Genomic DNA, 24429 nt, shown 5'->3' on the forward strand with positions numbered 1-24429 from the left:
TCAGGGTCACTCTGTGATCCCATATTTAGGCGATCTACTTGTCAAGGCACTCTCTTAGGAAACATGCCGACACTGCCCGAACGTTGCGCTGGAGACTCTCTAGAGTTTTGGGTGGATCATCAACTTTTTAAAGTCAGATCCGACCCCGACCCTATCGCTAACATATCTAGGCATGGAGTTTCATACTCTCTCAGCGATAGTGAAGCTTCCGCTAGACAAACAGCATTCACTACGGGCTGCAATCTCTTCTTTAAGAACCAGTCGCACACATTAAGGCTGTGTTCACACACTGCGTTTTTTACCTGCGTTTTTGGTCCGTTTTTGGTCCGTTTTTGCTGCAGAAATTTCTTGAGAAATTCTTGTAACCTTTCTGCAGACATTCCCCAGCAAAACCTATGGCAAAAAAAATTAGCTGTGCACACACTGCGTTTTTTTCTTAAGAAAATTCTTTCAGTAGATTTTCTTAAGAAAAAGAATGAGCATGTCACTTCTTTTCTGCAGCTAACTGCGTTTTTTGCCATAGATAATTGGCACAATAACGCAGGGAGCAACCAGCGGTAAAAACGCACCAAAAACGGACCTAAAACGGACCTAAAACGCACCAAAAACGCACCAAAAACGCAGCAAAAACGCAGGTGCGTTTTTGGTGCGTTTTTTAACACAGGTGCACTCTTAAGAAATTTCTTAAGAAATTTCTTAAGAAAAATCATTTTTCTAGTGTGAACATAGCCTAAGACGCCTCATGCACTTCCTACGTAAGATGGTAGCAATGGAGGCAGTTCTTTTCGCGCAGTTTCATCTGCGTCCACTACAATGTGACATTCTCCGCCAATGGGACGGGGAGTCGACCTCCCTCAACAGAGTCGTCTTTCTTTCTCAGGCGGCCAAGGAATCTCTACGGTGGTGGCTTCTTCCCACCTCATGGTCAAAAAGAAGGTCCTTCCTATCCCCATCCTGGGCGATAGTTACGACAGACGCGAGTCTATCAGGGTGGGGAGCAGTTTTTCTCCACCACAGCGCTCAGGGTACGTGGACTCAGCAAGAGTCCACCCTTCAGATCAATGTTCTTGAACACAGAGCAGTGTATCTTGCCCTACAAACCTTCCATCAGCAGCTGGAAAGCAAGCAAATCCGACTTCAGTCGGACAACTCCACAGCGGTGGCATACATCAACCACCAAGGAAGAACGCGCAACCGGCAAGCCTTCCAGGAAGTCCGGCAGGTTCTGATGTGGGTGGAAGACACGGCATCCACCATATCTACAGTTCACATCCCAGGCGTGGAAAACTAGGAAGCTGACTTCCTAAGTCGCCGGGGTGTGGCCGAAAGGGTATGGTCTCTTCACCCGGACGGGTTTCAGGACATCTGGCGCCGCTGACAGAGGCCGGACGTCGATCTAATGGCGTCACGGCACAACAACAATGTGCCAGCTTCATGGCACGGTTTCACAATCATCGAGCTCTGGCGGCAGACGCCTTAGTTCAGCATTGGTCGCAGTTCCAGCTACCTTATGTGCCACCTCTGGCATTGTTGCCCAGAGTGCTGCGTTAGATCAGGACCGACTGCGGCCGCGCCATCCTCGTCGCTACAGATTGGCCGAGGATGTTGTGGTTCCCGGTTCTGTGGTGCCTCACGGTAGGCTAACCGGGGGCACTACCAGACCAATCAGACTGGCTGTCTCAAGGGCCATTCTTCCATTTGAATTCTACGGCCCTCAACCTGATGGTGTGGCTTTGAGTCCTGGAACCTAGTGTCGTCAGGATTACCTCAGGACGTGGTTGCCACCATGAGACAGGCTAGCATACCAACGTCCGCCCAGATTGACCACAGGACGTGGAAGATATTCTTATCTCGGTGCTCGGCGCAGGGTGTTTCTCCCTGGCCGGTTGCATCGTCTATGTTTCCTTCCTTCCTGCAATCTAGGTTGGAAAAAGGGTTGTCGCTCAGTTCCCTTTAGGGACAAGTCTCAGCGCTATCTGTATTTTTTCAGAGACGACTTCCTCAGGTACGCACGTTCCTACGGGGAGTTTGTCTTCTCAGCACTCCGTACAGGCGGCCGTTAGAGCCCTGGGATCTGAACAAGGTTCTAATTGCTCTCCAGATGCCGCCTTTCGAGCCTTTGAAAGAGGTCTCCCTTCCCGCTTTTCTCGGGAAGTGGCCTTCTAGTAACGGTCTCGTCTCTTAGGAAAGTTTCCGAGCTAGCAACGCTCTCATACAAATCTCCCTTCCTGGTCCTTCACCAGGACAGGGTAGTTCTGCGTCCGATTCCGGAATTTCTCCCTAAGGTGGTATCCCACTTTCATATCAATCAGGATATCACCTCACCTTCTTTGTGTCCTCGTCCAGTCCATCAATTTCAGAAGGATTTGCATCTGTTGGTTCTGGTGAGAGCACTCAGGTTCTACTTCCCGCATGGCGCTCCTGCGCCACCCGGATGCACTCTTTGTCCTTGTCGCTGGTCGGCGTAAACAGTCGCAAGCTTCTGAATCCACCCTGGCTCGGGGGATCGAGGAACCAATTCTTGAAACCTACAGTTCTACTGGGCTTCTGGTTCTCTCAAGGCTGAAAGCCCATTCTACCAGAGCCGTGGGTGCATCCTGGGCATTACGGCACCAGGCTACGGCTCAGCAGGTGTGTCAGGCACCCACCTGGTCGAGTCTACTTACTTTTACCAGGCATTATCAGATGCATACCTACGCTTCGGCAGACGCCAGCCTAGGTAGATAAGTCATTCAGGCGGCGGTTGGCCACCTGTAGGAGAGGGCCGTTTGACGGCCCTATCATGAGGTATTCTTTTACCCACCCAGGGATTGCTTTTGGACATCCCAATTGTCTGGGTCTCCCAATGGAGCGACAAAGAAGAAGGGAATTTTGTTTACTTACCGTAAATTCCTTTTCTTCTAGCTCCAATTGGGAGACCCAGCACCCGCCCTGTTTTCTCGGGGTTTTTCTGTTTTTTCGGGTACACATGTTGTTCATGTGGTATGGTTCAGTTCTCCGATGTTTCCTCGGATTGAATTGGTCTTTAAACCAGTTATTGGCTTTCCTCCTTCTTGCTTTGGCACTAAAACTGGTGAGCCAGTGATCCCACTGGGGGTGTATAGCCAGAAGGGGAGGGGCCTTACACTTTTAAGTGTAATACTTTGTGTGGCCTCCGGAGGCAATAGCTATACACCCAATTGTCTGGGTCTCCCAATTGGAGCTAGAAGAAAAGGAATTTACGGTAAGTAAACAAAATTCCCTTCTTTATGCTTTCACCTATGCTGTGATGCTTACACCTAAACATGTGATCAACAGTACCTCGCCATTGCAAGGCTTCCAGCAGGATGTTCTCAGACGTAAGTGGACACTTAATTTAGAGTGCAGAGTGTCATCAGCAGGGTGCAACAAAGATACTGGAAAAGTCACAGAAAGGCTAAGAGGTGGAAGCTTATTGGCCACATCCCACACTTATAACTACTTCATTGTGAACAATGCCGGATGATGAACGCCACACAACTCAAGGCACATTTAAGGGACGTGTGTCACCCAAATGTCACATCATGCAATTCAAAACGGTTTATATCAGCATGGTCTGCATGCCAGAAGACCTGCAAGGGTACCTAACCAAACCAGAAGGCACAGGCATCATTGTCTTGCTGGATGAGGGACCAGTAGGCCTCAGTGCTGTTAACTGATGAAAGTCAATTCACACTGAGCAGAAATGATGGTCGCCAACAATGTTGGAGATGTCAAGGATAGTGCTATGCATCAGCCTCTGTTGTCACCAGTGGAACCTTTGATGGTTGTAGTGTTACAGTGTTGGCAGATGTCACTGGTCAGTTCAGAACTGCCCGCCCTTCACTTAGTGAATTTTGCAATGACAAGCCCCTACTACTTCAATAACCTCATTAATCCAGTCATTGTGCTTCTGCATGAACAACACAGGTCTAATTTCATCTTCATGCAAGACAATGCTCCATCTCGTCGAGGTCACATCAGTAGGGACCAGCTTCTGGAGACTGGGGGTACCTCAAATGGAGTGGCCTGCACTTTCAACAGACCTAAATCCCATAGAAAACCTATTGGATCAGCTGAGTCGCCGTGTCGAGGGTCGTAATAACTCTGTATTTCAGTACCTCAATGACCTGATGGCCTCCTGTCAAAAATTGTGGGATGCCATGCCTCAACAAACAATAAGTCGATTTGTAAACAGCTTGAGATGTCGTTTTCAAGCTGTATTTGGTGCTCAAGGCTACATGACAAGTTATTGAGACTTTGACATTTTTGGGGGTGCACCCATCACTGTTCTTGGCTTTTGTGCTAATTAATTGTTTGAGATGAGGAGATCACCATTGTATGCTCTTAAATGCCCTATTTTCATGATAAATTATCACTGTATTGTGAAGTTTTTATATTTCACCCGTAAGCCAAATATCACTTACTTTTTGTGAGCCTATGTGAATTCCTGTGCCTCTCCCTTCTACATCGGGCGGTGATTGGCTCAAAAGTTGCTTACCAAATATCAGCAGGATTGCCAACACCACAATATCATGTCAGGTGCATACCTTCCCTTCCAGTGTGCCAATAAGATCCTGGATAACCCCTTTAATACAATCTTTATATTACTTTATTGGGAATTTATTCTATTTTTTATTGTTTTTAATGTTGTGATTTGTTTCTGTTTAACTATATTAACAAGACTTTATTTATTTATTTTTTTTACTCTTCACTCATTTATTCCCAGGCTTATACATGTCCAATGTGGCCCCCACATTTATACCTGCACCCCCTTCATCAAGCCTATTTAAATATTTGCAGGATGTATCCAAATGTTCATGTTTACCCACAAAGCCATTGGGTACAGGAAGCTGCTGTAAACCAAAGTGAAGTAGATCCTTCAGGCTTTGCTCATCAGAGTATGGTGGGGAATGAGCGTGAACTGCCTACAAATTTATGTCCCCCAGTGATTCAGCCCCCACCTGTCCAAATCCCAATAATCGGTGAGGAAATGTCTCCACAATTTAGTTCTTCAGAAGAAGAAAAATGCCAGTTCCAGGCTCAAGGTAGTGAATTTGAAGACCAGCTATCAAACAAGGCAATGCTTCCTCAACCTTCTTTTGGACAGGGCTCATATATGGGACCTCTTCCAATAGCGTCTCCATTTTTCCCACATGTTTGGTATGGATATCCATATCAAGGGTTCATTGAAAATCCAATGGTACGACATAATGTCTATATTAACCCTCAGGATTCAAGCTTGACTGAACACATTTCAGTGGGGGCGGTCTTAGAAAATAATACAGTTCAAACAGCAATAAATCAGTCACCGCATTATATGAGTGAACCAGTTAGGCCTTTGTTGCCTGCTGCTGATGCCGGAGAGTCTATGTCGAATGCCACTATAGTTCAAGAGCAACCAACTTCAGAAACTGCCAGAATGGAGAAGCAGACGCCTCCAGCTAAAGGGATTGATGTTCAAGTAGCTCCATTGGTTTTACCTGAAATACCAGAGGGCAAAACATCCATAGAGAAGGAAGCAGCTTCAGAACCACCAGTAATGGCCAAGCTAATTCCACCTGGGGAGAGGCCACTTAGAGCAAGGGAGGAGAGCTCAGAGGATGAGCGGGAAGTATCTAACATGCTGAGTAGTGGAAGATCCAAAAACTTTTACAATCAATCATTCGGGACTAGGAGACCTCGAAATGACAGGTATTATCAAACCAACAGAGGGGGCTACCAGTACGCTAGAACTGATGAGGGCTGGAGGGGACAAAGAGGCAGAGAAGATGGCTATTACAGAAATTTCAGAGGCCGGCCAAGTCGAAGGCGGCAGTTCGTGGATTCTTATAAACCGCAACATGAATAGAAGTTAATAACTGATTGCAGTTAAGAGTGTTTGTATGTTTTTTCTTTATATTTATTTGGACAATATATATAGTCAAGATAAGAAAACGAGAATCATATATTCTTAAAGTACAGGTTCAGATACTGGGAAAGAGGCAACGTAGCCAATAAATTTGTATTTTTTTTAATTTTCTGAGCTTAATTTATACCACTTGGGTTTCTTACTATTCTTGTTCTAACAATGCTATAGACTGATGCGGGGAATAGCATAAGATAGGGACTGTGGTGTAAATTTCTTTATGTAGACTTTACCACCAGAACAATTATATTTAGTGAGTAGAGGAAAGATTGGACAGCCTGATCTCCAATTTCTCAGCACTTAGTAGACTTGCAGTGATATTAGATTGTCATGCTATGTATGGACTTGGCTGTTTGTATAAATGCCTTATTGTTCTTTAAAACTACCGATCAGTTGTTTTTTTTTTTTGTTTTTTAAGGTTGTTGCTTCTGATTGTGCTTCCATTCCAAAGGCCTTTCAACTTAAACTCCAACACCCAGGAGAAACTTGAATGTAGTTACTTATGGTGATGTGCTGTAAATAGCAGACTGTAGAACCACTTCACTGTTTTGAGGGGGGGGCAATGTCTATGCAGCAACTAAAGACGTAATCAGTATTTGTTGTGTTGTCATCATGGAAATATTGAGGTTATTTTTTCCTTTCAAAGACCCTCCGTCCTATGGTAACTTCTAACAGCTATTATTCGGCAGTTCTTTGTTTAACGCATGGATCGTTAATAAGGTGAGATCATGCCAATGGTGATGCAAAGTTGTGCACTAGAGACAGTAATTATGTAGAGACTATATAGCTGCTAGCAATAAACTAAAGGCAGCCATACACATTAAATATAGGTCAGTTGAACCCATAGATCTCAGCAGGACTGGTCCACCATCCAGTGTATGGGGGTGTCCTTCCTCTGCTTATGAAATGGTTGGGAATGTTGGATTTAAGCATGCCCAATCCTTTTGCCCTCACTGGTTTAAGCCCCTGTAAGGGGGAGTCTTGCAATTTGCGGGGCATGCATTTCATTCCTCAGGAAGTAAGGAATTTTCAAAAGACAGCTATGTTTGGTGTATGGTTACCTTAAAGACTACGTATAACTATTTTTTTTTTTTTTTTTTTTTATACAAAATACATGGTTAAAAATGAGTTTTGTTTAAAAAGTGTTCAACTATTTGTTTTATATAGCCTAAATGCATTCTCTTATATTGTAGGCTGTTCAGCCACAGTACATTTTTTGGATTTCTCAGTCTATACTCACATTTAGCTCTCTCTACCGTCTATCTCACTTGTCTCAGTCTATGCTTCTCTGTGGTCTGTCTGTCTGTCTGTGTGTGTGTGTGTGTGTGTGTGTCTGTCTCTCTTTCTCTCTCTGGTCTGTCTGTGTGTGTGTGTGTGGCTCTCTGGTCTGTGTCCTCTCTGGTGTGTCTTTGTCTTTCTTTTGTCTGTCTCGCTCGCTCTCTTTTCTCGCTCTTTCTTCTCTCACTCTTTTCTCACCTCTCGTTCTTTCTTGTCTCTAGCTTTCTTCTCTCTTGCTCTCTCTTGCTCTCTCTTGCTCTCTCGCTCTCTCGTGCTCCTTCTCTTGCCCTCTGTTCTCTCTTGCGCCCTCTGTTCTCTCTTGCGCCCTCTGTTCTCTCTTGCGCCCTCTTCTCGCTCTGTCTTGTCTGTGTATCATCTTTCTCTGTTCTCCCTAAAACAAATCTAGGCTGACATATTTAAAATTAACAACTTATAAAGGGTGGACTGCTCCATGAGCAGTCAGGAGAGCAGAAAGCAGTCATAGTACAAGCTATCGGAGAGCTCATATGAAAAAATTCACCCTGAATGGGACTGGACAATCTGAAATGTATACGAGACCAAATGTTGACATTTTTTTTTGTTTTAATAAAACCCAGTTATTAAAATTTTTAGCCAAAATACATGACATCTATATATGGTATTAAAAAAATGCCCTAAAAAGACATACATAGCCTTTAAGGCTTCAAGTTAAACAATTGTGGGATGGTGTTCAGACAATAAACTTGTGAAAGCAAATATTTATGCTCTATTTTGCACTGACATATCGAAAAGACGTGTAAGCACATTGAATAGTTTATTTTTAAATCTGTCTATGAAACTACAATGTTCTTTTCGCTTAATGTTCTAGATTATTTTTAAATATTCTTTGAGTTTAACACAGACATTGTTTGTTATGCAGAAATGTTCTCATTTAAAACTGTTCTTCTTTAGAGGTTTTGTGTTTTTTTTTTTTTTTTATAAAGCTTGTGGTGGACTTGAATGTTTTCTTGCAAATGATTTGTAATTGATGCTTGTTGTTTCCGGGGACGGTTTCTCAGAAGCAGTTGCTATTGTATTTCTTTCTGTGTGTGGTGTACTATAGAAACAGCTTTTGCTGTCATCATGTTTACATGTTAAGTTTGTTGGTTTTTATTTACTACATGAATCCAGAATTAAAGGATTAAGTGCTACTGACTCCTTGATATGAATAAGTTTATTTCTAATGTGTTGATAAACAAAAAACCTTTTTTTTGTGTCTATACATTATGTTTCAATTTATGTAGTAAAGATATTTACTAACAAAATCTGAACTATTAAAATGCAATCTAATTTGAGTATGCATGGAAAATTTAATATTGTCATGCTTAATCACAATCTAAAAAATAACTAGCTTTTACTAATGAATGTATTTACTTTGTTTACTTTTAAGGGACAGAAATTAATATATTATCAGGTTAGTACTTACACAAGTAACTAAGTATAGACACAAGGCACTCCCAAAATTCTTGATGCTGTGATTTTATTTAACAGTGGGTGTGCATAAATAACGTTTTCGGTCACAGAAGACCTTCATCAATTGCACATGGGGAAACTGGATGGTGCTCGTGTCACAGCGCGGTATCCACCGCTGCATGGGGGCTGCCCCCATGCAGCGGTGGATATTGCGCTGTGACACGAGCACCATCCAGTTTCCCCATGTGCAACTGATGAAGGTCTTCTGTGACCGAAAACGTTATTTATGCACATCCACTGTTAAATAAAATCACAGCATCAAGAATTTTGGGAGTGCCTTGTGTCTATACTTAGTTTCTTGGCTTTGGAACCTACTAAGTGCACCCCTTTCCATCTACACAATATTCTCCATTTCAAGGAAGTGCCATTTGTTATATTCAGTACTTACACAAGTGTGAACTTTAAACCAAGGGGCTATCATTTTAAAGAGTGTGCTTAACTTCTGTCGTCATGAGATGAGCACACTCCTTTAACCCCTTAATGACCGCTGATAAGTAGATAAACGCTTGCTGCTATGGGGTCTTATTCCCTTATCACCTTTTTAAAAATGGCAATCAGGAATAAGCCTGTAGCACCCCCAACTTCAGAATATTTCAGGGGTTTCAGTTACTAGGGGTAGCTAAGACCCTGGAGAACATGATCAGGGCCGTTTTTTGTAATGTCTGATCATGTACAAAAAAAAAAAAAAAAGTAATTCCTCTCTCATCTGACATAATTGATCATATCACATGAGAGAGAGAAAAGGTGTCCCGTGCTACCAGGGTACTGGAAAAGTTTTCCCCCTGCCCCCCTCCTCTTTTCTCCGTTTCAAAATGGTGGACACATGCATTGTGCGCCTACCAAGATCTGCCTCCGACACCTAGCATCAGTCAGAAAGCAATTTAATTGATTCCTGACACTTAAACATTGTAATGGGCCCTATCACAGTTTTCAAAACTCCAATATTCGCAAATATTGAGAGCACTTGGGTGTGCCTTTTCTCCTCTCCCCCTCCATAGTTATTCTGGGAGAGGAGATAGATAAACTACAAGTGCTGTGAGTGAAGAATTAAATCAATTTTTAGCTACACTCCCAATAAATCCCTCCCAAATATTCTGATCACATTCCCCCAGTCAGATAAATAAAAAAATGTTTATATTTCATAACTTTTTCTTTCTTTGCTCGGATTAGTGCTAAAAAAGAATAAGTAAAAAAAAATGCAAGTTATATTGGGTTTATTTTTTGGGGGGTTAGGTAGGGACACATGCGCACAGAATGTTTAGTGTAGAGCAGGCGTACATGCTGCTTGCCTCCAGCAGTCCTAGGACCAATACTGAATCTGCCTTTAAAGCGGAACTGTTTTCAGATAGTGACGAATTTCCTTCCTCTAGGGGAGCAGTTGTAGGGGGAGTCAGTCGTCACTGCTGAAACTTCAGACACAGGACCCAAGTTCTGCAGTCTCCCTTTTCCACTGTGATATTCTGACCAGTCCTTTTCCTCACAAATCCCCCCTTTATTAGCAGACCTTGGCATCAAAGTAGATGTCACTAGTTTTTACCCCCTTTGATTTTTTTCAAAAAAAGTTTTTACCGCACAAGTCCTCCAATTAATTGCCCACTAAACAAATTTATCTGCCAGTCAATATATTTCCCAAAAACCCACTTCCTTTCATTCGCATTCATGGATTCCTACAAATGTCCCCAAAATACCTAAAAAAAACCAACCCAAAAAACCCCCCAACAAATTACCATAAACATGGGTTTGGTAAATATAACCACACTCTGCTCCTACTGGGCACCAAAATCTGTCCACAGCACTTTTGTATTTGCATCTGTCATGTCCCAGGAAGCACCAGAGAGCCTCATCTGTATATTTCCAGTGCATTCAGGGAAGAAAGTCACCTTCAGCTGAAAAGATTTCAAATTTGTCTGCTTCATCCATTAGAACAGCAAACACACAGGTAAAGTACTTTCATCTGAATTTAACAGCAATATGGAAGAGGTGAAAACCCACATGGTGAACTGCAACACATGCTACATATTCACGGATTTACCAGGCAAAAAAGACCACTTAACCTGCCACAAATGCAAACTAGTGACCCTTTTAGAAGAAAAGGTGCAGGGGCTGGAAGAATGATTAGTGACACTGAAGCTCATGATAGAAGGGGATGATTTCTTGGGCAAAGCACAAGCAACCCTTTAGGACACTAAAAGGGAGAAAAGCTTCAGAGCATCTACAGAAGCAAAAAAAAAAAAAAAAAATCAATAGAACTAACAAAAGAGAAGGAGGATTTTTTTGTATGTGAGAAAAGAACACATTTCCACAGAAATTAAAATTTCAAAAAAGGAGAATCTATTAGAAAATATTTGGATAAGAATTCCAGGAGAAAACAGGAAGGACATTATAGTAGGCGGTTTTTTTTTGTTTGTTTTTTTTTATAGACCACCAGGTCAAATCGAGCATATGGATGAGATTTATATACCTAAAGTGGCCCCATTCTCAAAAAAACATGAAATAGTGATCTTGGGAGATTTTAACTACCCAGACATTCATTGGGAAGCTCTCATGGGTTAGAGTAAAGGCTTCATCCAATTTTTAAACTCTCTTGCAGACAACTTCATCTCCCAGGTGATAGAAGGAAGAAAATATGAGGAGACAGCCATCTTGGACCTAGTCCTAACAAACCATGAGGATATAGTTAAGGGACTAAAGGTGGTGTCACACACAGCGACGACGACAACGACGTCGCTGCTACGTTACCATTTTCTGTGACATTGCAGCGACGTCCCGTCGCTGTCGCTGTGTGTGACATCCAGCAACGAGCTGGCCCCTGCTGTGAGGTCGTTGCTGAATGTCCTGCTTCATTTTTTCGTCGTCGCTCTCCCGCTGTGAAGCACACATCACTGTGTGTGACAGCGAGAGAGTGACGAAATGAAGCGAGCAGGGAGCAGGAGCCGGCGTCTGGCAGCTGCGGAAAGCTGTAACCACTGTAAACATCGGGTAACCAAGGGAAGACCTTTCCCTGGTTACCCGATATTTACCTTCGTTACCAGCCTCCACTGCTCTTGCTGCTAGCGCCGGCTCCTGCTCTGTGCACATGTAGCTGCAGTACACATCGGGTTAATTAACCCAATGTGTACTGTAGCTAGGAGAGCAAGGAGCCAGCGCTAAGCAGTGTGCGCGGCTCCCTGCTCTCTGCACATGTAGCGACGTTATGATCGCTGCTGCGTCGCTGTGTTTGACAGCTAAGCAGCGATCATAACAGCAACTTACAAGGTCGCTGTTACGTCACAGAAAATGGTGACGTAACAGCGATGTCGTTGTCGCTATGTGTGAAACCAGCTTAAGGGTAGCAAGGACAATGGGTCTCAGCAATCATGCTAAACTTGAATTTGGGGTTGTCAGAGGGGGAAGCCCTAAGAAGACACAGACCTCAAGTGTTGGTAGAATTCCATAGCACATAACTCTTAAGCACAAAACTGCACACGAAGGGTGGGAAATCTTCCATAAAGAAATCCTTAATGCACAAGAACTAACTATACCTAAAAGGAAGAAAAATGGGAAAGACCTAAAGAAACCAGGTTAGATGACCAAAAAACTTACATCACCTGCTTAAAAAGAAAACCTACAACAAGTGGAAGATGGGGATTATACCTAGGGAAGATTACATGGCAGTTTATAAACTCTGCAAGGCAAGCATCTAAGGAGCTAAGGCCAAGCACGTATTGCGGCTTGCAAAAGAGGCCAAGAGTAAGGTAAAAGGATTTTAGAGATATGCTAAAATTTGAGTTGAGCGAGTACCTAACTATTCGTGCTTGCTAAACTCATAACGAGTATTGTCTACTACTTGTGTATTTGTCAATGGAGAATACTCGAAATGTAACGCTTAACCTGAATTCCACACTATTCGCTACTCTCATGAATAGTACGGCATTTGGGTTACTCGTTACTTTGCGAGTTTTTCTCCATTGACTTGCATTGCACACGCTATTCAGAATGAATAAGCGAGCATTAGACAGTACTCGTTATGAGTATAGCGAGTACAAATAGGTACTCGCTCAACTCTAGTTAAAAGCAAAAGACAAGCGAAGGAGACTATTGGAATCCCACATAATCAAAAAGGTGAAACCGTCAACAAGGTGGAACAGCATGTGGAGCTACTAAATTCGTATTTCATATCTATAGTTGCATTAGTTTTTTGGGGGAAGACAATCATGATGGAGTTCAAGGAGGAGTCTAAGTTGACAATAAGCAAAGCATTGATATTAGAACACTTGGCCAAGTTAAAGAAATCCATGTCACCAGGTACAGATGATTCACACCCTAGAGTCTTGAAAGAAATAGCAGAGGAAATAATAGTATCGCTTGCTATACTCTTCAATAAGTCATGGAAAACAGGAGTGGTCCCTCTAAATTGGAAAAAGGCAAATTGGGTTCCTATCTACAAAAAGGGGGAAAGGAGGATCCAGGGAGTTACAGGCCAGTAAGCCTAAGCCTAACCCCCATAGCAGAAAAATCTTCAAGGGACATTTACTTAGGTACCTGGATGGGAAGGCATTAATTAACCAGAGCCAGCATGGCTTTATGACAAATAAATCTGGTCAGACCAACCTGTTTTCCTTCTATAACAAAGTCACTAAATGGCTGGACCAAGGAAATGCTGTGGCTATAGTATACCTTGACTTCATTAAGACATTCAATTAAGTAACACATAACATCCTCATTGAAAAAAATTGATCAAGTATGGAATTGACAAAAAATTAGATGGATTCAAAACTAGCTTAATGATTGGGCACAACTAGTAATACTGAATGACTACACATCGAACTGGGGGAAAGTCAAAAGCGGGGAGCCACATGGCTTTGTCCTGGGCCCAGTACTGTTTCATATCTTTTTATAAATTATTTTGACAATGGAATTATTGGGGAACACCTAAAATTTGCAGATGATACTAAGGAGGTGTAGCCAACATTAGAGAGGAAAGAGCATATTCAAAAGGATCTAGACACACACTAACAATGGGCCGAGGTGAACAGAATGGTGTTTAACAAATGCAAAGGCAAATTCCTATATCTGGGTAAAAGAAACATATAAAAAGCAAATATTGAGTCTAGATCAAGAGAGGTCATTCCTCCCCTATATTCTGCCCTTGTCAGACCTCACCTGGCATACTGTCTACAGTTATGGGCGCCCCAATTCATGAAATACATTGATATATTAGAGCAAGACCAGAGAAGAGCAACCAAGATGGTAGAAGATCTGCAAACCATGTCCTATGAAGACCAGCTAAAAGAACTAGGAATATTTAGTTAGCAAAAGAGTAGAGTAGATTTAAGGGTTCTTTTCCACCTGTGATGTTCATTTGCGTGCGATCTGATAAAACATCGGATTGCACTCGCACCAGTGTTAAGCAATGAGGCAGTGCCCTCTTTCCTTTTATTTCTCGCCACGAATCGTGCTCTCATTGAAATCGCAGTATGCTGCGTATGGCTGTGTAGATCGTACCAGACTTGCTAATGCAAGTATATGGGTGCGAAAAAAATATCGCACAGCATTACATACGCATGGCATACGGATTCTTGGTGAGAAAAACCTACAGATTCACATATCACTCGCACGGCACTCTCATAACATACGGATGCTAGGTGAGGAAAAAAAACCACACTCGCATGACATGCAAGACAACACGTTTTCGGAACGAGTATCACAGTGATTATTTAATCACAAGTGGAGAAGAACCCTAATAGTGGTTTACAAAAATCTGAAAAGTAGTCACAGTGCAGAGTGAACCATCCTATTCTCATTAACACAAGGAAGTACAAGAAGCAATGGGATGAAACTGAAAGGAGATTCAGATTAGACATTAGGAAAAACTTTGTCAGAGAATGAAACAGGCTACCACGGGAGGCAGTGAGCTCTCCATTAATGGAAATCTTCAAGCGGAAGCTGGATAGATATATAGCTGGGATGATTTAGAAAAACCTGCACTCGCAGGGGGTTGGCCCCGATGGTCCCTTCTAACTCTACTATTCTATGATTCTATTTGACACAACGGCACACGAGGCAGTCTTAGAGGATGTCCGTAGTCTGTCAGAGCACCATTTTATTTACACGGTATCCAAAAAAAGATGCCGTTTGTAGGAAGCACGGCAGAAGGAGCGATTCCCACTATTCTTGCCCCAAGTGCCAAGTCCCAAGTTTTGAGATTTACCGCACAACTTCCCATTATTGAGTTGGCATTAATAGTTTCTGTTTAGTGGTCCCCATTAGAGAGGAATTTTGTAATAAAAATAATATTTTTATCAGTAAAACACGTTACCCCATTTTACAATTCCAGGACTTGATCACTCATTTTTGACTATCTTAGTTTGATTGTTTTTACAACTGCCTTGCTACGTTCAATTTTACTTTGCTTTTATATTCCTTATATATTATTAATCTTGGTGATACGGGCAAGATAATTTTATTGGAGGATCTCTAACAATGAGGCTGTTTCATATTTTTACACTATGGGCTTTACTGCATGGTTCTTGCTGAACCTCAGGTATTAATACTTTTAGAATTCTGTAGGGGATTGGTTGTTCTGTGCATAGAGTAGTTAATACCTTGGAGGACAGGAGCCTGTTATGTTGTACCACGTTGCTTGGCAAATTCGTCCCTCATATACGGATTGATGGAGCTAAACATAGGTTTATCTTTCAACGAGACTGGTAATAAAACATGTCATTCATCTTTAGAATAAAGTCAGGTTTAACACATAATTGGCTTCATTTTCCTCCACAATTTTAACAGTTTGCCCTTCAGCCCAGTACAGTTTATTCTTCCTGCTACAATATATGCAATTGCAGGACAAATGTTTAGTTAGCAAGACCAAGCTTTATAATCAGCAAACGTGTTTTTAGGGGCATGTCTATCCTTGTGAGTAATAATTCCTGTACAAACAATTATACGCAAGTACAAACAAGATGAGAATGTCCAACTATCATGCCTATCAGGAAGGAGACAGTTTCTGGGTACCAGAGATGAACGTGCTTTGGTCAGATGTGCATATCAACCCGAGAACAAAGGCAAAAAACCTTGTGAAGATGCTGGTAGAAGCTGGTAAGTTTGTGTCTTTATCCACAGTGAAACGAGTACTGTATTAGCATGGGCAGAAAGGCCACTCTACCTGGAAGAAGCCATTGCTCCAAAATAAACATAAAAAAAGCCAAATTAATGTTTGCAAATGCACACAGAAATAAAAACCTTAATTTCTGGAGACCTGTTCTGTGGTCTGACTAAACTAAAATTGAACTGTTTGGCCATGATGACTATCATTACATTTGCAAGAAAAAGGGAGAAGCTTTGAAGCCTAAGAACACCATCCCAACTGTGAAACACGAGGGGGTCATCACATCATGTTGTGGGATTGTTTTGATGCAGGAGGGACTGGTGCACTTCAGAAAATAGATGGCATCATGAGGAACAATTATGTGGCAATACTGAAGCAACATCTCAAGGCATCAGCCAGGAACTTAAAGCTTGGGCTGAAAAGAGTCTTCTAAATGGACAATGACTCATAGTATACTGCCAAACTGGTTATAAAGTGGCTTAAGGATAACAAAGTCAATATTTTGGAGTGGCCATCACAAAACCCTGATCTTAATCCTATTGAAAATATATGGGCAAAGCTAAAAAGGCAGATGCGAGTAAGGCGATCTACAAACATAGCTCATTTAAACCAGTTGTGTCAGGAGGAAATTTTGGAATCCCAAATTCCTACCAACTATTGTGAGAAGATACAGTTTAAAGGCACTAGTACCAAATACTAATGAAATGTATATACATTTTTGACTTTGTAGAAAGTAAATAAAAATGGAATAATGAAATACATTGCAGTGCAATACATTATGTCAGCAGTCAGAGTAGTGAAAGTTTAAGTCCCATAAAGGGAGTAAGTAAAAAAAAAAAGTTTCCAAAAAACTGATTTTTTTTTTTTTTTTTAAAACACCAAATACATATTTGTGTAAAAAAAGTAGATCTATTTGGTATCGCTGCATCCAGAACAACCCCACCTGTAAAAATGTTATACTAGTTAACCTCTTCAGTAAACATCGTAAAAAAGTTGCAAAAAAACTAAGCTTTTTCATAAAACCACAGAACAAAATGAATAAAATGCAAAGACATTATGTAAACAATGGTATAGCTGGAAATGTCATCTTGTCCCGCAAAAAACAAGTCACCAACATCTCTATCAGCAGAAGCTTTCAGAATATAGTAATGAAAAAATCATTTTTTTTCTATACAAGTTTTTATTGTACAAAACTAGCAATACAAAGATATAAATATTCTTAGCAGAAGGAGGATCCAGGGCACTGCTAGACACAATTTAAACACCTATTTTTTAGTCCATCACACTATGGCATAAATCGGTGCTGCTCCGGGGTGCACATCCACCAAAAAGACAACATTCTGTATAGGAAGGCAGAAAAATGGCACTCACCAGGTTGTTGCTGTGCAAGGTGAATTTAATTCAAACGTGGAGGTTACATGTGCGGGGGCAGGCGGGGAGGGAGTGCTCGCCGAGCACATCAGACGACGGCCGTTTCGCACTTACAATGTGCTTCAGCGAAACGGCCGTCGTCTGACGTGCTCGGCGAGCACTCCCTCCCCGCCGGCCCCTGCACATGTAACCTCCACATTTGAATTAAATTCACCTTGCACAGCAACAACCTAAAGATATAAATAATGGTATCACTGTAATCGTACTGTCCCGACAAAGCAGTCTTACCACTTTTTAAAAAAAAATAAAAAATCCTGAAATTGCTGGTTTGTTCATTTTGCCTTCTAAAAATTAGAAAGTAATAAAAAAAAATGTGCCTGAAAATGGTACGAATAAAAATGTCAACTCGTCTCGCAAAAAAAAGTCCTCACGTGTGATTTTCAACAGAAATACAAAAAAATAAAGCTCTTAAAACATGGCAATGCAAACATTTTTTGTAAAAAAAAAAAAAAAAAAAAAAAAAAAGCCTAAAAGTGTTATATGTACCAAATTTCCACCTGGGGGTCGGTATGTAGGAGAGACTGAACAACAGCTCAGGACAAGGATGTATTCTCACCGCCACAATATTAGAGAAAAAAGGATAGATCTACCTAACATTTTTGTAACCTGTAACCCAGACCACATCATCATGAACATGAAATTGCTGGTATTGAAAGGAAATTTCAAGTCCCAGAGAGACAGGAGACTATGGGAATACACATTTATGATGACCTTTGACACATTCAGAGCAGGAATGACTGTGTCACATGGATTTGTGTATTTTCACATCAATTAAGAAATGTGCTCCTCAGACCATCTGGGGGCATCCCAGCTCTGTACCAGACTATAATCAGAGGACAATAAAACTTTCACACTGCTTAACTATTAACTGCTGCAATATTTCTGGCCACAGCAGTTTATCCTCTTGCCACACTGATAGTTCTGCTTCACATAACTCGTTTTGTTTACTGCCCCATTCTTTGTCCTATTGTGTATAAATATGTGACTCTTCAGATTTTGTGTTATACTGAGCCTGATGAAGAGACCTGCGTAGTCTCGAAAGCTTGCTATTATTACTATCTTTTCAGTTAGCCATTAAAAGGTATCAACCACTGAGGACTCTCAGTAATTTTAAACAATCGTTTATCTCTACTGGCTAACACGGTACAAAGATATATTTTACCTGTATCAACTTGGATGGTAATAGAATTTGGGGGGGACCCCACTTGTTCTTTTTTTAAATTATTTATAAATAATTTGAAAAAACAGACTGGGATAACTTCTAAAATGGATCACTAGCCAAGGCGAAGCTGATAGCTAGGGTCTGCAGGCTGCAGCCATCTGCTTTACACTAACTGGCTATCAAAAATGTGGGGGACCCCACGTTGTGTCTTTTTTAATTACATTTTGGCTAAATACAAGGCTAAGCACCCTTTAGTGTCACATGAAAGTCACTAAATGGTGCCAGCTTAGAATATGTAGGAGGTGAGACATTATATATGTGCTCTACTTGTTGGGTTTGCAGCTTTTTGGACACAGTGTTTTAGCTGTGCCCAGAACGCTGTGTTGTGCAGTACAAGCAAAGTGAAAGGATTTTTAGAAATCTTCTGCCCACTGGGCTTCTTGTCTCTGCAGCATAAACTCACCAGTGGCATGGCTTCCCTAGCCGCAGCATGTCAAATGTCTGCTGTGGAGACAAGAGTGTTCTCCGTGGGGAGAATAGAGCTAATGTCCGCAGCTGCCCAAACCCTGATCGTGGGCACAGGCAGCTGCGTTCTTCCGCGGACAACACACATCTCTGCAGGAGGGCTGGCACTACGTCCTAGACACGGTGCTGCCGGACCGCAGGCACATGGCCTAAAAGTGAGAAATTTGCTGCTATATCAACAATTTTGCAAAGTATGTGTGCATTCAAAATGCTTACTATATCCCTGAATAAAATCCTTCAGGGCTCTAGTTTCCAAAATGGGGTCACTTGTTGGGGGTTTCTGCTGTATAGATACCCTAGGGGCCCTGCAAATGTGACATGGTACCTGCAATTTATTTAAATTTTTTCAAAATTCAAATGGTGCACCTTCCATTCCAAGCCCTCCAGTTTGTCCAAACAGAGATTTTTGACCAAATGTGGGGTATCCCTGCGCTCATAAGAAATTGGATACTAAACTGTGGGTTTACTTTTTGGAGCTGCCTCTTGAAAAAGTGAGAAATTTGGTGCTAAAGCAACATTTTTGTGAGAAAACCTACATTTTCAATATGATTATCAAATTCTGTGAAGCACCTGTGGATTCAAAATGCTCACTATACCCCTAGATAAAATCCTTAAAATCTAGTTTCCAGAATGGGGTCATTTGTGGGGGAGCTCCACTGTTGAGCGCCTCTAAGGTGCCTACAAACGTGACATGGAATCTGCTAATGATTCTAGCCCATTTTGCAGTCAAATGGCACTCCTTCCCTTCTGAGCTCTGCCGTGCCCCCACACAGTTGATTTTCACCACATATCAATGTACTCAGTAGAAATTGCACAATAAATTTTATGGTGCATTTTTTCCTGATAGCTTTTTTTCTCCACAAGGGTATCTGGTTGAAGTAAAAGTGAAACGTGAAGCACCAGGGGGTTCAAGGTGCTCATTAAACAACTAGATAAATTTCTTGAGGGGTCTAGTTTCCAAAACGGTATCACTTGAGGGGGGTTTCTGCTGTGTAGGTACCTTAGGGGCCCTATAAATGCAAGATGGTACTCACAATCTTTTTCAGCCAAATTTGCTTTCCAAAATTCAAATATTGCTCCTTCTGTTCCAAGCCCTCCCATTTGTCCAATTAGAACTTTCTGACTACATATAAGGTATCACTGCACTCATATGAAAGTGGGTAACAAACTATGGGGTCCTTTTATTTAGCATTACCTCTTGAAAAAGTGAGACATTTCATGCTAAATCAACATTTTTGTGAAAAAAAATGAAAAATTTCAATATGATAGTTTAATATTATCAAATTTTGTGAAGTATCTGTGGGTTCAAAATGCTCACTATACCCCTAGATAAAATCCTTGAGGGGTCTAATTTCCATAATGTGTCACTTGCTGGAGGTTTCTGCTATTTAGGTACCTTAGGGGCCCTGCAAATGCAACATGGTGCCCGCAATCTATTTTAGCCAAATTTCTGTTCCAAAATTCAAATAATGCTACTTCTGATCCGAGCCCTCCCATTAATCCAAACAGAGGTTTCTGATATGTCGGGTATCAGCGTAATCGGCAGAAACTGGGGAACAAATTCTGGGGTCCAATTTGATGTGTTATTACTTCTAAAATTGAATAAATTGGGTCTGGAGCAACATTTTTAGGTAAAATGATTATTTTTTTCCCCAATCCACATCGCTTTAGTTCCTGTGAAGCACCTGAAGAGTTAATAAACTTCTTGGATGTGATTTTGAAAGGTGCAGTTTTTAGAATAGTTTCACTTTTGGGTATTTTCTTTTAGCAAGGGTTCTCAGTCACTTCAAATGTGATGTGGTTCCTAAAAAAAATGGTTTTGTAAATTTTGTTGAAAAAATGAGAAATTGCTGATGAACTTTAAAGCATTCTAACTTCCTAACCCCCAAAAATGTTTAAACAATTGTGCTGATGTAAAGTAAACATGTGGGAAATGTAATTTAACTATTTTGTGTGGCAATTTTCATGCAGGACAATGCCCCCTGTCACACAGCAAAACGGGTAAAGCAGTTCCTTGAAACAGAAAACATCAAAACAATGAACTGACCAGCCCTAAAGGGTGCTTTACATGCTGCGACATCGCTAGCGATTTCATTAGCGATGTGACACACCAGATTGCAGATGCGATCTTCCGAGATCGCACCTGTGACCGGCGCTAGAAAACAGACCTACCTATATGCGATCTCGGCAGATCGCATCTGCGATCTGGCGTGTCACATCACTAACGAGATCGCTAGCGATGTCACAGCGTGTAAAGCACCCTTAAGTCCTGATCTATACCCAATAGAAAACCTCTGGAAAATCCTTGGTGACAAAGTTATAGCCAAGAAACCAACACCAGTCAAAGAACTGTGAAAGAAACTGGAAGAAGAGTAGATCAAAATCACACCAGAGCAGTGTGAGAGATAGTGATGTCCTGTGGCCACAGACGTACTCTGTTTCCCCGAAAATAGGACACTGTTGTCACGAACAGCTGGGGGGGTCACTCAGAAATCCCCCGTGCTGGCCACCAATGTCACCATCGGGGGGTAACAAGCGGGAGTCACGCCCTTCCTTTATACCTCCCGAGCGACAGATAGAGCACGTGACGCGCTCTCTAGCGCCCCTCTTATAGTCAGGCCAATTATGGGATTGCCCGACAATAAGCAAGGAGGCCGCTATTCTACTTATGCCGATTATTGAAGGGTCCCCGGTGAGAGTAGGGTATATATTCCCCCGACCTCCGCGGACGGAATATATAAAAACCTCCACGAATCTCACTGGCTGCCCCACAATGATCATTGGCACAAACTCGCTGCCACCAACCGATTTACGGTAACTATTAGCCGAACACACAGACGTGGGATTCAAGATCGAGATAACAGAACAGCCCACGATTAATTATATAATTTAATCGGCCTAAGCCACACTAGAAACTACAATATATACAATAGAAAATCTACAGAATATTAAGTTAGATCAGAGTACAGTTACAATTAAAGCATGGTTTACAAACGGGCATACAGTTCAAGCAGTTACCTTGTGCGTCTGGCCACAGGGGGGCGCCGTAGACCAGGTTTCCAGGAACTCCCTCACAGGTCTTTCCCAACCAGGCCCCCGAGCAAAGAACAAGCTAAAATGTCCGAACTGTGGTTATCAATCCTGGCCGGATCCCTGTCCCCTCCTACCTTAGTGACCTCAGAGGGAGCACTGCTCCACCCCTGGCTGGAGTCAGGATAATATCCAAAAAGGGTATATTGGCCATAACTTTGCCTGGGAACGTCGTAGGCGGACGCCAATGCTCTCATTGTGACAGTTATGAATTTAGCTGCAAAACGAGAGGACTCATGGCTTGTCTGCTAGTTCCCCACTGGCCGATATCACGCCTGGGGTACTTCCCAATGTCCCACTCCCATGAAAAAGGTGTGCCAGCATCGTCCGCATGCAGAGACACCATTTTTATGGTTGCCGTATTTATCCGAAATATGGCTCACAAGATATTAACCATATTTTACCGGAGTCTTTCTGTCTGGTGGCTTCCAAAGCCTGGTAATGAGATACAAACTCCTGTTACATGGTCACAGCAGGGGGTCATCCTGTGTCCATTCTTCACAGCTCATCTAGTGTGAGTGGAACACAGACCAGTTCCTCTGACACCTATCTGCTAAACAAACCAGTTATCCCTGTGATAACTTTTCTGATTGAAGGAGCTGTGTGAAGGAAAGGGGGGGCAGGTGACACCAGGAGAGGGCTTACTGACATGACTTGAATATCATGATTTATCGTCATATCTCTGGATTTACCTCACAACTGTCTTATATTTTTTTTTGCCCCGAAAAAAAGTACTAGGTCTTATTTTCAGGGGGTGTCTTATTCTCGAGGAGACATGGTTTGGGGTAAGTTTACCCTCCCATAAAAAGCAGACCCCCCTCCCCTCCCAGAATCATCATACTTACCAGCCGCGGGTGTCTGTGGCTCCCAGATCACCCAGCACGTCGCCCACCCCTGCATCTGGTCGACACACGTACATCAGATCTCACACATCAGATGGCATACACTCATAGACAGACACAATTCCATATCATTCCTCTCTGTGCTGCATGCCTCCCTTGCATTTGGCCGACACACATACATCAGATCACACTGACACATCAGATAGCATGCATACACACACACACACACACACACACACACACACACACACACACACACACCTACCTTTCACATCATTCCTCCCTGTGATCTCTGGCGTAAGCTCCAGGTCATCCTCCTCTGCGTCCAGCCGACACACACATCCGATCACATACGCTCACGATATCGCACATACCGGTACAAACGCGCGCGCACACTCACAACATCCGGAGATACCACATGCTTCCAGCCATGTGATTCTCCCACAGGTCCTGGAAGGTACACTGCACAGTGTTGCAAGCCCCGAGAAACACGCGATATCACTGGATGTGGTGAGTGTGTGGATGCGATCTGTAGTGTGTGTGTGTGTTTGTTCCACCGTAGGACTTTGATGCGCTCACCTGCTCCCGGTCGGCGTCTGGTGAGTATGACTGCGGGGTCTTCTATCCTCTCTCTTTTGGGGGTGCCCGCTGTCTATAATGAAGTGTCCTGCAGTATCTTTAACTTTTTTACTGCTGCACGGACACTTCATTATTTACAGCGGTTAGGTCTTATTTTTGGGCGATGTCTTATATTTAAGCCTCCCTGAAAAATTCTGCTATTTCTTATTTTTAGGGGAGGTCTTATTTTCAGGGAAACACAGTGTACACTTCCTACTGATTGCTGACTGTTGTTACTTTCAGAAAATGTACTTCTCTTTCTCTGTGCTACAGTCATTGTTCTCTAATTATGATCATCACCTTTTGGGCAAAATAAAGGTTTTATGTCGATAAAGTTTGGATCTTTGTAAAACACTGTTCTGGTGGCATGGTGCACCACTGACAAAACTCCTTCAAATATTGATAAATGTAGAATAAATTATTTCTGAAAAAAGTAAGTGATCAGAACTCCAGTGTATGTGTCCCTACTATGTACTGTGTAATGTCAGTCTCTGACCATACAGCAACAAATGTCTGATCATACCACATCTGGACCAGGGAGGATGCAAGAGAGAGTATACAGTGTGTCCACCATCATTAACTTGAGAACGACGGCAGCTATAGGCATAGAAGTGGTGTCTACGTATAGTAAAGTAGCCATGCGCTACGCAATGAAACCACCTATAGCGCCACCTGGTGGAAAACAACGGAGTTAACATTTTTATCTCGTAAACAGAACGAGAGAAGAAAAGTGAATTACAAAGTTGTAGGGCATCATCAATTCAATACGAATAGACACCTTGCATACAGAAATGCTATGTTTAGAATGTGTAAAACTCACAAGGCTGCGGACGTGAAGCGATACCGCATGGAGACCTTCCTACAAGTCATTGGGTATGGTGGCGGCGTGGAGTGGCCTCTATGATCACTAGACCTGACCCCATTGGGCTTATGTGAGGTCACATCAAACAGCAGGTGTATGCGACCCCTCCACCAACATTGCAGGACCTACGACGAC

The 24429-nt window shown here is 42.3% G+C and overlaps 1 protein-coding gene across 1 annotated transcript in view; it reads left to right on the top strand.

Annotated features, from left to right (window-relative positions):
- Positions 1–8356, top strand: part of OTUD4 (OTU deubiquitinase 4) — a 147654-nt gene extending 139298 nt beyond the window's left edge. Inside the window, exon 20 of the mRNA XM_075348081.1 lies at positions 4727–8356. Coding sequence (XP_075204196.1) covers positions 4727–5848 — 1122 coding nt within the window. The 3' untranslated portion in view covers positions 5849–8356. The remainder of the gene's footprint in view (positions 1–4726) is intronic.
- Positions 8357–24429: the final 16073 nt, after the last annotated feature.

This window comes from Anomaloglossus baeobatrachus, chromosome 1 (genome assembly GCF_048569485.1).
Source record: "Anomaloglossus baeobatrachus isolate aAnoBae1 chromosome 1, aAnoBae1.hap1, whole genome shotgun sequence".
NCBI classification, from domain to species: Eukaryota; Metazoa; Chordata; class Amphibia; order Anura; family Aromobatidae; genus Anomaloglossus; species Anomaloglossus baeobatrachus.